The 14,122-nt window shown below is 42.8% G+C and overlaps 1 protein-coding gene across 1 annotated transcript; it reads left to right on the forward strand.

Annotated features, from left to right (window-relative positions):
• Positions 1-11,123: 11,123 nt before the first annotated feature.
• LOC147624737 (uncharacterized) lies at positions 11,124-12,976 on the forward strand. The gene is made up of 2 exons (XM_086819770.1): positions 11,124-11,503; positions 11,632-12,976. The coding sequence occupies exon 2, from the start codon at positions 11,667-11,669 to the stop codon at positions 12,513-12,515; it is 849 nt and encodes a 282-aa protein (XP_086675896.1). The 5' UTR covers positions 11,124-11,503; positions 11,632-11,666; the 3' UTR covers positions 12,516-12,976.
• The last annotated feature ends 1,146 nt before the right edge of the window (positions 12,977-14,122 follow it).

Below are 14,122 nucleotides of genomic sequence, written 5' to 3' on the forward strand. Positions count from 1 at the left end.
ATTTTAGTTAACCTGTCCACTACCACCCACACCGAGTCATTCCCTCGACTCGTCTTGGATAAATCGGTAATGAAATCCATGGAAATGCTTTCCCATTTCCCTTGCGGAATCTCTAGTGGATGGAGTAGTCCTCCAACCTTAAGTCGTTCATGTTTATTGACCTGGCACTTACTACATTTCAGCACATAAGTCTGGACATCCTTAAACAAACTAGGCCAATAAAACTGTCTTTTTACTAGTGCATAGGTCTTTTGAATCCCGAGATGACCCGCACTTGGACTATCATGACTTTCTTTAAGAATTTGGGCCCGAAAGTCACCAATAGTTGGTACACATACTCTACCCTTGTAGAGTAAGTACCCGTCCTCAATGGAGTAATTAGCATATTTCTCCCCCTGACGAAGTTTATCACTTCCCTTTGAAGCCGTGGCAGTCAAAGGTGATGAAGGGCCTACGTCAGAGCTCTCCGACTCCAAACTATACTCAGAAGACACGGCTAGTCTCTCTGGACTAACTCTTGCTTCCCTTCCCGTTGCACCTTTGGCCAGTCTCTCCGGACTAGCAATCCGTGCCAACGAGGGAGGTGGTCGCGTCTGTGAAGAACTGCGTACGTGTATAGCGTGCCAGACCTCTGTAAAAGATGGATCGTGCTCACATAAACCACGTAATGACTCTAAGAAATCATTCTTGAAGATTGTGAAACTAAGTTCATTAATCTGTGGCATGCGACTAAGTGCATCTGCCACCATGTTATACTTACCTTTCTGGTAACGTATCTGAAGGTCGAACTCCTGTAGAATCTCCGCCCATCGAGCTTTTCTACCCTTCAATTCATTTTGACTTGAAAGCCATTTCAAACTTTCATGGTCCGTCCGGACCTCAAAAGAAGCACCATATAAATAGTGTCTCCACTTTTTCAATGCATGAACTATCGCTAGCAACTCTCGCTCGTAAGCCGAGTAGTTACGGTATGCACGATCTAACTTTTTACTTTCAAATGCAATTGGGTGTCCCCTTTGCATAAGTACAGCCCCAATGGCCTCATTACTAGCGTCTGTTTCTAAAACAAACGGTTCATTTGGATCGACAATAGTCAAAACAGGTGCAGCTCTACGGTCACCTTGAGCTTATCAAAGCTATTCTGTTGGGCTTCCCCCCAACTAATGTTTTTAGTTTTTGACCGTAAACTGGCCAGTCACAACGGGACTGCGATCTTCGTGCAGTCCTTCACATACTGTCGTTAGAACCCCGACATGCCAAGAAAAATCTGCAGTTCCTCGAGATTCTTCGGCACATTTAAGAATAGCCTCTACTTTTTTTGGCTCCATCCGCGTACCATTGATGGATATAATATGGCTAAGGTAGTGAATTTTTGTTTCAAAAAATTCACATTTGCTCTTCTTTGCAAATAGTTTGTGCTCTCGCAACAACTCGAACACTAGACGCAAATGCTCTATGTGTTCTTTCTGTGTTTTACTGTACACAAGAATATCATCTGGGGAAACTACTATGAATTTTCCCAGATATGGACATAAAATGTTGTCCATCAGCGTCATAAATGTCGCTGGAGCATTGGTTAGCCCAAATGGCATAACCAAAAACTCAAAATCCCCGAAACGGGTCCTAAATGCTGTCTTCGCACAACATCTTCTACTTTAATTCTAACCTGATGATACCTTGATCTCAGGTCTATTTTTGTGAAGTATCTCGATCCATAGAGTTGATCAAACAACTCATCCATGTGTGGCATCGGATACTTGTTCTTAATCGTATCTGATTAAGAGCTAGTCTATGCACACCGCATAGATCCGTCTTTCTTCTTTACCAGAAGAATAGGTGATGCCCACGAACTTGAACTAGGCCAAATAAAGCCTTTGTTCAAATATTCTGTCAATTGTTTTTCCACCTCCTGTGCCTCGGAGTGGCTTAATCTATAAGCAGGTTTGCTTATAGGTGTTGATCCTGTCGATGCCATGGTCTACTTCTCTAGATGGTGGTAAACCATCTGGCAATTCATCAGGAAAAACATCCTAAATTCCTCTAATAAATTCATTAAAGTATCTACATACTTTTTCTTTAATGTCTCTTTCACCTTGGATTTTTTCTTGTTTGAATCGCATGCATGCCAAACAGGGTTTTCAAACAGTGGGTCTCGTCCAAGGCTATTTTGTTTTCCTTGTTTGTCTACGCAAACATCATTTACAGTTTTATTTACGGAAACATAATTTAAAAGAGGGTAACAAGCATATACCTCTGCTATCTGGTCTCTGTGGACCGTTGTACACACAGCTCCATGGAGGAAATAAGTGGTGTGGTGGGGACAGTACGGTCGCCCTGCAGGGTAATGACTCTACCTTCGTGCTCTCAAAACGTAGCGTATTATGTAAGCAATTCCGAGAGCTAGACTAGGGCCCAAGCCATACAGCCACTCCCTGCCTAGATATACGTCTGCTCTGGCTAAGTGCATGACCTGAAAGTCAAGCGGAGCCTCGTAGTCCTGCATAGATAATGGGACCCCCAATACTACGGTATTCCATACTGTTTTGTTATACTCGTTGGCTAGGGCAACAGTATACTCATGATCGCTCCGGGTCTCAGTCAACCCCAACTTCTTGACTAACGAGTAGTTCAAGAAGTTGTGGCTAGCTCCATCATCGATAAAAACTGTGACTCTATGGCCACCTATGGTGCCATACATGCGCACCATGTCATGCGGACCTACAGTAGGCTGCCACATCGCTAGTGTCACTGAACAAGCATGATGCTCCTCACAATGACACACTATCACCTCTCTGAATTCTGCGGAACTGAGAGGGAGTCTCTGCACTGTATGCAACTGCCTAGAGGATTTACCATCTTTTTTGGGCTCGTTGCCACTCATGCTGGCTTTAGGCTTTGGACACAGCCTTCGTGTGCCCTACATCGTTGCAATTAAAGCAGCGATTTTCCTTTCGCGCTTTAATATACTGCTCTTTCTTTTGGATTTCGCAGTCTCTTTTCTTCTTGGATGGTCGCGGTTTTTTAGACCAATGACCACCCTGTCCTTCCTGGTCCATCTTATCCCCCTGCTTATCACTGCGGAACCCTTTTCTTTTAAGTCCTGACCTCCTCTTCTCACTACTCTCGGCCCTGCTGCTCGAACCACCATGCGCACTACGGCGCTTGATGTCATCAAATATCTGCGCATACTTAATTGACTCTGCTAATAAGTCTTTAGGCTGTAAGGGATCTACGTACTCAAGGTAATCATCTTTGAGGCCTCTTTTAAAGACTCGCAATGTCTGGAATGCATCGATCCCCTTTATCTTGAGTACTATCTCCCTATAGTCTGAGATGTACTGAGTCGGGGATTTGTTCTCCATCGAGCACTTGTCCCATAACTCCCAACTTCTCTCCGCCTCATTGACAGGCAAAAACTCTTTTCGAAACATCGTTTCAAACTCTGTCCAAGTGGCAGGACGAGTTGTTAAACTCATCCACCACTTGTACGCTTTGTCGGTTAATGAGAGGCTAGCCTACGGGCTGTATCTGGCTAGGTTGCTATCGCAACGCGTGCAAATCTGACCACTTTGCTAGAAACATGTTGACCGAGTCCTTGTTTCTCTCCTCCTCACCCCACCAAAACTAGGCGTCTTTAAGTCTTTCAATAACGCTAATAAAATTAGCAGGTGGTGGAGAGAGAATGATCCTTGTGAGCCAGTTGATGCCTGCAGTATCGGAAGTTGGTTGGTTCATTGATCTGGTTGCTGAACACCAGATTGGACTTGAGCTTCTTCGTGGGGCTATTGAGCTCTTTTATGCAAACGCCACTGTAGTCTTATTGGGACGTAGATTGCGTATCTTGCGGTATCTGCAGAGTACGAAGGATCTAGGACTCTTTTACACAGGAGGGGATGAAGTCAGGCTCCAAGGTTGGAGTGACTCATATTGGGGAGGAGATCCAGACACGAGGAGATCTACTTCAGGTTATAGTTTTACCCTCGGCTCAGGAGTAGTTTCTTGGAGAAGTAAGAGGCAGCCAACTATTGCCCTATCTTCGACAGAGGCAGAGTACCGGGCCTGCTTGCAAGGTTGTATGGCTACGGAGGCTGCTAGGCGAGATTGAGTTTCCACAGAAGGAGCCCACAGTCATCCAGTGTGATAACCAGAGTTGTATAGCTATTGCTCGAAACCCGGTCTTCCATGCCCGGACCAAGCACATAGAGATACAGTATCACTTTGTACGTGAGAAGATCTTGGCTGGTGACATCTTGCTACTTTATTGTTCGACGGAGGACAATGTGGCGGACCTCAGTTACTCGCCTATCTCTCTCCTTCTCTTGTGGTGTCTATTTTTCTGCACTCTACTTGCTCTTGTGGTCTCAAATTTGGTTATCATCTCCGCTGCGTATTTTGACAGAACTTGGGTGTGTAAAAAAGCCTTTACATGAGATGCTTCCTTGGTGGCGGTCCTGTGCAATTTTGTAGCCTATGTCAATGTTAATAAAGCTTGAAACTTGCATAAGAAGGGTATCCAATGTTAGCAAGATCTATGGGATGATCAAGCAAGCAAATGGATGGACCATTGGGAAATAGCAAATAGATATGACAACATCTTAGAGGTGCTATATAGAGATGGGTGAGCCCGAAAACATACACTTGAAAGAAATACAAGATTGGGTACAAAATCGCCCCCTCTAGGGTTTTCCTTAGAGTATTTATAATTTTATTGCTTCCAAACATAGCTCATAACCTTTATTTTTATAATTGCTTGCCTTGCAAGCTTACATTATAAAAATTAAATATTGTATTTCCATAACAATCCCCCCATTTGAGAGAGCAGTTGTCCTTAGTTGTGTAGTATAACAACATTGGTATCTTGGAATCACTCCATAACTCAAGTTATTGTCAAACCAACGTGATGCAATTAGTCTGGTTTTATCAAGTTTCTCTAAGTCTATTAGCCTTTCAGCTAATGCATTCTCAATCAATCGTTCTTGCACTGCAATTCTTAGGCTTGGAACTAGGTACTCCATAGGCATTACCACTTTAACACCATAAGCTAGATGGAAGGGAGTATATCCCGTCGCTACCTTATACGATGTTTGATATGCCCATAAAGCTGTTGTTAGCTTATGTTCCCAATCGACTTGCTTCTAATGTTTTTGTCAAGATAGTACACAAAATCTTGTTTGTACTCTCTGCTTGACCATTAGCGTGTGGTGGATAATAAGGGGATGTCTTCTGGTGGACTACAAGGAATCCAACAAGTAAGTGATCAATCATCTCATTAATGAAGTGTGAATCGCGATCACTGACTAATTCTAATGGGCAGTCGAATCTCGAAATGATTTGTTCATATAAGAACTTAGCTGTTGTTTGTACATCAGCTCACTTAGAGGCTCTGGCCTCTGCCCATTTTGTGAAATAGTATGTGGCCACGATCACATATCGAGCTTGTAATGGATGCGCAGCTGGACTAATAGGTCCAACAAAATCAATTCCCCATTTCTCAAAAGGTTGTCTTACAAGAACAGGGGTAAGTGGCATCCTATCCCTTTGTTGTGGAATAGAAAATCGTTGACACTCTTCGCACCTTCTAATAAACTCTATGGCATCCCCGAACAACGTAGGCCACCATAGTCCTGCTTGAAGCACCTTGCAAGCTATACTCTCCACAGTGAAATGTCCTCCAGCTATCCCTGAGTGTGCTTCATCCAATATTGTGACTATTTCGTCTTCTCGCACATATCTTCTTAAGACATTGTCCTTACCTAGCTTGTATAGTTCTCCGGCAATTAATTGATAAGGTGCAGCCAGCTTAACAAAACGATGCATTTTATCTTTTTTCAAGGGTCGTTCTTCCGAAAAACCATAAGCTAGATAATATGATATTTCTTTGCTTCATTCGGGCACCATGTCCAGTTTGAACAAACAAGCATCAGGGAGGTCATCATCGACACCAGTTTACCGGTTCCCCATTTGGAATTCTCGACATATGATCGGCCAACACATGCTGTGTTCCATTTTTTACGATGACCATGAAGTGAAATTCCAATAGTAATAGGAATCAGCGTCGTGTGATTCTTCCCGTGGTGCAAGACTTGTTCACAAGGTATAATAAAGCCTGATGGTCCACACAGAATACAAATTTGTTGGCCAATAGGTAATGTCGATACTTCTTGACAGTATAAACCCTGGTTAATCCTTCTTGTTCTATGGTGGTATAATTCACCTCTACATCATTCAATTGGCGACTAGCCAAGCAGACTGGGTAGTCCAATTTGAACTCACCAAGCTGTGCCAATACGCATCCAATAGCAAAGTTCGATGCATCAATGTGCACATGAAATATAAGGTCCTAGTTAGGTGGTCTCAGAATTGGCACACTAACCAGTGCTTGCTTCAATCTATTGTATGCTTCCTAGCATTCTTCAGTCCATTCAAAGACAATGAGTAGCTTATATAATGGTTTGGCAATTTCAGCATAAAATATTATGAAGCGGCATAAATCTTTGCACAGCTTTGTAATTAGTGGGTGGGGGCAATTCCAAGATCAACCTAACCTTGTGTTGTCAGTGGATATACCGTTCTTGGAGACAATGTGTCCTAATATCACACGATGTTTGACCTAAAATTGGCACTTTAAAGGGTTTAAGGATATACGATACAATCGATATCGCTCAAACACTTTTCTCAAGAAGCAAGCCAAAAACTTGCTTGCTTCGAGTTCCAATCGCTTGGTGACTCGAAACTCGCGAAGTCGATTGCTGTCAAAGATATTTTGACATCTTCTGGTTGTGAAAATTCCAGAGCATATTGTCTTCATATTCAATTTCCAGCTTACAACATGCATCCAGAGTAGCCAATCGGGCTAATACTAGATAATCATGCATCGTGTGGTCTCGAACTCCTCTCCGGAAGCATGGCAATAACTGATCATCAGTTAGCCTCTCCCATAGTTTGCATCTTGAATTCAAGTGCTTTAGCTAGGACACAGTCTCGCGTCGACTCAATTTCTTTCTGCTTGATGTTATGCAGCTGTGCCACATGACTCCATCTGTCGCCACTTCTATAGCAAAGCTTGGCACAAACACATTCTTGAGTCGCATGAAATTAATCTTATCTTCTGGCTTGAGGGTTTGATTGATGAGCTTTTCCTTCTAGGGTCAGTTAAAAGTCATGAATCATGGTTACATCACTTACTGGCCCACAGATTTTGCATGTGGACTCAAAGATCTCTAAATGTTGAATCGAATCCCCATCCCCAGAGAACTTTTGTATGAGCTTTGAAATGATGCGTGGCTTCATTTGGGATGGTTTGGATTCTAGAGTAGTGCCTAGTTCCTTGACCATTCCTTGGCCCATTTCCCTGCAGCCATATTCAACAAATCTGTCCTTGTGGCCGCATTAAGATCTATATTTGGATCCACCCTTGGTCTTTGAGGAGCTACTTCCCCCTACCTAGACCTCATCCTCTTCCAACATTGGCTCTTCTAGGAATTTCTAGTCTATAGGACGGTCCGGCCACTTCATTCTGGGGATTGGCTCATCATTAGTAGCCTCTGTATGCCTTTGTAGAATCAAGAGCTCCATGTCCTGTAAGAATGAGGGATGATTGATCATTTTCTCGATGTCTTTCTTAGTGTACAGGCGGTCTTCTACTTCACCCATTTCCCTCGGTATATTATCCCCTTCATCCTGGGTTATGAATCCTTTCTCCGCTTTTGGCTCTTCTCATTAATGGGCTCTAAGTTTGGAATTTCTCCCTCACTCCTACCCATGACCATTTCTAGTTCTTCACCACACGTGATTGAAATAGGTTCACATTTCCCATCTCCTTTTGTTCGGCCTTAGCCCTTTGAGTATCGAGCTCTTGTTTCCTTAAGCTCAATTCTCCCATTCTACTTCAATCCTTTTCAATTCTAATTCTACTTCCTCTAAGGTTGGGAAGAATCCTTGACCTGTATGGCTACGCTTTCCAAGTCTCTTCTCATTCTAGGGGTGCTAGTGTTAGACAGCCTAGAATTTGAAGGTTAGATTGGTAACTATTACCTTGGACCAAGTCTAGCGATGCTGGTTGACGGACCCGTGTCGCGCAGATTGTGCTTCCTCATCATTACTGGTTTGGAGACCAAAAAATCCATGGGCTATATTAATGATACCACTAGATCTGGTAGGGGAGGGTGGTTTCTCCTCTTCCCCCCCCAAACCCAAAGAATCGTAGCCCTTCTTCCATGGATTCTTCACTACTTGTCTCGATGGTGGTTAGATTCCTCAAGACACTCAATTAAGTGGCCTGAACCAACACTCTTTTGATAGGAAGATCCTGGGTGCTTTGATGCAGTATCGTCGTTGGGAGTGAGGTCGTCTCTGATGAGCTTTCCAAACCTTAAGTGCATGTGAATATGATTTGATAAGCTAATTTGCTAGCCCAATTGAATTTTGGTAACATACTGTCGATTTGTTTTCTGAGGCCGTGAGAAGGCAGATAGCAGTTCTTCACGATGCAAGAAGTCAGAGAACCGTTCATGTCGTGAAATGGTAAACCGTTCACGTCGTGAACTAATTTTTGTACTTTCACGTGCTACCTTGTTATAATTTTTACTGGTCTCAAGCACTTCCCTAACCTTAATTTGACAATACCAGGTTCGTGAGCTGGATCTGGTTAAGTCTTGAAACTATAGAAATAGTTCACGTCGTGAAATGGAAACCATTCACATTGCGAGTTCCTATGTAGTTCACGCCGTGAGATGTAATTGGTTCATGCCATGAGATGCGCTGAAACAGTTCACGCCGTGAAATGTAAATCATTCACGTCGTGAACTATCTACTGTTTCACATCGTGAAGCATTTTTTGCTAGTTCACAGATTACAATTTTGTTAGACCCGTGGTGTCAGAGATGTCCGGATAAGACGACCTATTTTTAGCAAGGTAATCCATAGTGTCATCCATAGTGTCACCAACCCAGATAATGGTGTAAGTGCAAAATCTATTACCCAGGTGAGGGGTCATCAATGTTTGCACTAGTTGAGCTCGATATTTCAACACTCCCCCATGAGCTCAACTCCACACATTGCGCTCTAAGTAAGCTCCTAAACTTATGGAGGTTTTCTATACCCAATGCCTTTGTAAAGATATAAACCGCGTGATCCTATGTGCTAACATTATCACAACCTTTATGACACTTGGAGAAGAATTCTATTTCTCAAACATAAAAACTAGAGCAAACCATAGACTTATAACAAATTAAAAACATGAACCTTACATACACAAAATAAAATAAACATGAGAGCTTGAAAATAAGAGAGAGATCACCGTCAGCATAGGATTAGGTTCAATCTCCCCTAGATGAGTGTGGTCGGTCGTACCACTCACCCATATTTATATATATTAAAGCTTTCTTTTCAAAAGACAACTCCAAAAATAAATTTAGTTGGCGCAAAAAATTAGTAATACACCTGGCATTCATTTGCTTCAAATGCTTGTTTTGGTTGTGATAAACTCGTCATTGCTTAGGCTTGTAAAGCTAGTTGAAATGTCCCTACTCTCATGATTTCTCTATTTAAACTTTTAATTTCCACCCATAATCAATTATTATCATTCATGTGATCATTAATCTATAGATGAGTATGAACATACCTCTTAAATGTTGAGAGTTTGGTTAAAATATCAGACTCATCATTCTTAGGCTTGTTTCTTATGAAGCTAGTTGAAATGTCCCCACTCTCACAATTTCTCTATATAAACTTTCAATTTAAACCATAATCAATTATCATAATTCAAGGTTGTATGTTGAAAGACCACTGTAAAATCTATCTCTATTGAAAGAATATATGAAGGGTATCTTTGCATTTTTTTTAATGCCAAAAGGCACATAAAATAATTGTTATCTTGAAGTTTGAACATGCCATATGGATTTGACTTGACAAAAAAGTATTTAAAGTCCCTTTGACTTTAATCATTGAAGACTACTTTTCACATGAATTTCACAAGATAAACTTTTTATATTTCTCCCTTGTATTTTGTGCCCATAATCTAAACATAATAAATCTTGTAAACATGTTATCGTCAAAGTAGCATGAGCTATTCAACAAGATGGCCTATAATAACATCACACACAATGTCATAGTAAAATCACACATGTTTCTTTACTTATGTTTTTGTTAACCATGCTCACCATTAAAGCCTTTACTAAATTGAGATGTGAGCTTTGTTACAATCTTCCCTTTCTAAAACTTATCAAGGGAGATAGTAACTCAATTTTGCAACCATTGAGTTCTTGGAACTTTTTTTTTTGCCTTACAAAAATATGTCCTCTATCGATTACTGATGGGTTGTCAAGTTCTTTTAATTAAAAAAAATGAGATTATTGTAATCTAGCACTAATAGAGCTAGGGACGAACCTAGGTTCTTCCCAATAAAATCATGCACCCATGGGTTGGTTTTGAAGTTTGTGAGTGGGCTGTGCTTAACAAAATTGTTGAACGAATTCATCACTTTTGATCATAGAAAACCTTCAAAAATCCTTTCAAACAGTCATGTAACATTGCATTCTGTCAAATGATTGAAAATCAACCAATTTTGATTACATCAGAAATAAATGATTGGGTTGTAATCTCAATCAACTCTCGTAAACTATGGAGAGGTTGTGATGGATCAATTAGTTTTGGTTATTTATGACCTTGGAATTTCTTGGAAGAAGGGGGTTCAAGTTCATCTTGCTTGTGGAGAGGTGTGAGGCATCTGATAAAAGCGAGGAGGAGTTAAGCTTGTTTTATATGGAACTTGAGTGTTAGGTTTATCGTTCAATTGCTTAAAAGGCTGGTTCTCTAAAAGGAATAGAGATGGTTGAAGCAAATTGCAAGAACAATGTTTTGTTTTCAAAGTACAATTTATTTGCTTTCTTTTAATTCCAACTTCATTAATTTTAAATTTAAATGTGCTAAAGTGTGTACGTTTCCGTTAAAAAAAGGTTCCCCGAGTTGGGATTAATACAAAGAATATATCAATAATCATACTATGATGACTATGATAGTTGTCACGTGGGGTCCATATGAGTGGGCGGGTAGCCCCAATATATAGCCTACATAGGGGAGTGGAATCTAGCATTTTGTGTGAGCAGACGGTGGTGGAGGAGGCAGCACGGTTTTTGTTAGGATTCCCAATGGGGTGAGGCTTCTTTCGTAGTCGTGTGGATACGGTGGGTGCCCTGGGTGGAGGCTTCGGAGTGTTAAGGGGACAGACAGGCAGGCTTGCCCCGCCATTTTTGATTCCTTTCAACAAGACTTTGCTGTCAAATAGGGCCCAAGGTCTAGTGGGCGGTCTTTTCTCCGTAGCCAATAGAGGGGGGCAGAGTGGGCAAAGTCATCCCCCCCCCCCCCTCATTAAAAAACTTTGCACACAGTGAGAGAGAGAGAGAGAGAGAGAGAAAGATGGGAATGCACAGCGAGGAACGTTGACAAATGCGAAGGTTGATGGCAGCAGAGGCCTCTTCTAAAACTCTGCAGCTCCTAACGGCCGGTACAACCGCTGCACACATCATTTCATTATCGTCTTCAATGTGCTGCTCCTCTCCTTTCCCAGTGCCCATCGATTTCTTTGATTTTGCATTCACTCATCACGCTGTCTATGCATGTCTTCCTCTGCAGGCGTGTACATGTTGCTGCTGCTAGAGTGAGGCTACATGACTAGTACCAGCAGCATCGCTGCTGCTTCTCAAACCAGCCCTTGGGAGCCCCCCCTTCTTAGCTGGAAAGGCATGCAGTCATGGTCTGTGGGCTGTAGGGCCCCTTCTCTGTGCAAGATGTTCGTGAGCTTCAAGACCAAGAAGCTAGGCAAGCTTATTATCGCCAAGAAGAAGAAAAAGAGGAGGAGAGAAGGGGAAAATGATCACGACGAAGGGGGCAGAGCCGTAGCAGCGCCAGCAGGGGATTCCCCACCGCGCCGCTCTCTCCAATTGCCCCGCCTCTCTGAGGCGAAGCGCCACAGTTATCACGGAAGCCCTTCCCCCAGCAGCAACACCGCCAATCTGGCCAACATACTGAGGCGGAATTCCGACGCGGCGCCACCCACTTTCCCTCGCCTCTCGACCTCTTCCTCTTCCTGCTACGAGCGAATGTCGGTAGAATACCAGGCGGGGGGGCTGGATCTGCCCAGAGTGATGAAGCTGGGGGGAGGAGGGGGTAGGTGTTCGGACGAGTGCGGCCCATTGCCGTCCACCCTGCTGAACCGCCAAGATTCCGCCGTGTCCGCCCGGCGGCACTCCTCGTGTTCCGCCAGCTCGTCCACATCTTCCAAGCTGCTGCTGCTGAAGGGGGGGGCCTACGCGCGGCGGGTTCTGAACGACAACGGCCAGCAACCGCACATCAGCCACCTCTTTACAGGGAATCAATTCCTCACCCACGTCACGGCGGCACCGGTGCCGACTGCGGCCTGCGAGAACGCGGATATGCGGCCCTCGGGCGGCCTGCTGGATGCCAGTCTGCGGTGCAGGGACGCCGAGCTCAAAGATAGGATCGTCTTCTTCCTGTAGGTGAGAAAAAGGAAAAGCTACCGAATAAAATAATTGTGACCGTGAAACGGCTTTGCACTGTGCATATGACATGGCCTCTCTATCGTCCCCCGTGTGCGGCTACGCAGCAACTAAGGCTTTGTGGTTGGGTTGGTGGTGGGTGTACAGGCACAGCTGTGCCCGCTCTTCCCCCGCCACCACCACAACCCCTGCCACGCAAACTCCGCATCCACTGTTCTGTAGACGACGACACTTGTAAGTACCCGCTCCATTGTGTGTGCTTATCATTTCCCCTCTCTGGGTCTTTTGACTCGTAGTGTCTTGACCCTGCCACACTCACATACATACTTCTTTTTACTACGCCTTACTTGGGAGTGCTTTGTATTTGATCTTGGAGTGCTTATTATTGGTAGTGTTATTCGTTCCAAACTGGTTGTGTAACGACTCCTCATTATATTATATAGTTTTTCCCATAGTTTTCACCCATACAAGCTTGTTCATGAAGTATACTTTATCATGTTTCAGATGCTTGCACCATGTTGATGCCATTCTATTGATATGTTCGGTAAGGGGAATGAACTTGTGAAGTCTTAAACAAGTCACTCTTACTAATCCTTCACTCTTTTTTGGGTCTTACAAGATTACTTGGTAAAAGATTACACAACCATCCCAAGCTTTGTTGCTTGCTCATAGCTTCGATTTTTTGTATAGTTGTAACTTGATTGGGTATCTTTCACTCTTTTTTTTGGTCTTGCAAGATTATTTTGGTAAAAGTTTATACAATCGTCCCAATCTATGTTGCTTGCTCATAGCATGGAATTTTTGTATAGTTCTATCTTGATTGGGTCTTTTTTTGGTCTTGGCACGATTACTTAGTAAAAGTTTACACAACTGTCCCAGTTAATTTTTGTATAGTTGTTGCTTGATTGGGTATCCTCTACTCACAATAAAATGTCTTAACATGGAAAAGTGCAACCTTCTTGTCAGAAGTGGACCTTTATATTCATTGGTTCTTATTTGCCTATTGTTCATCTGATGTCTAGCCTCATTTGGCTGCCCAAGTCCTTTCTATATGGAAACTACACTTGTCCACAAGTGGGTTGTGCACACCTTTGTTCTTAAGTGTTTTGATTGGCTATTCAAAGGAAAAGGTAGATGGGCGTAGATGTGTGTAAGGCCCCCTTCCCACAGGCCAGTCAAACTTGGTCCGGCACAAGTTGGCCAAGATACCCTAAAATTTATCCTCATATATAGCAAGTCTTGCTAAAACTTGATTCAGTTACCTAATGACCTTTGTCAATTTGTATTTTCTTTGGTGAACATGGAGGTTAGTAGTAGCCTTGCAATGTGCGGAGCTGGTTAAACTGAGCCATCTTCTTTCCTAACTGTTCCCTTTTTGACAAAGTTTGAAAGACGAGGTGAAGTTAACCTATGTTCCTACAAAATCAAATTTATTGCTCGTGAGAAAGTAGAAATCATCGCTAACTATGCTTTTGGCTAAGTTTACTAAGCCATGGAAATGTGTTTTACCCAGTGTACCTAAAAGAATAGTTAACTATGCTTTGGCTAAGTTTGCTAAGCTATGGAAATGTGTTATACCCAAAGTACCGAAAAGAATAGTTGATTTA

The sequence above is a fragment of the Cibotium barometz genome, chromosome 25, assembly GCF_041138505.1.
Source record: "Cibotium barometz isolate CiBa-2024 chromosome 25, ASM4113850v1, whole genome shotgun sequence".
NCBI classification, from domain to species: Eukaryota; Viridiplantae; Streptophyta; class Polypodiopsida; order Cyatheales; family Cibotiaceae; genus Cibotium; species Cibotium barometz.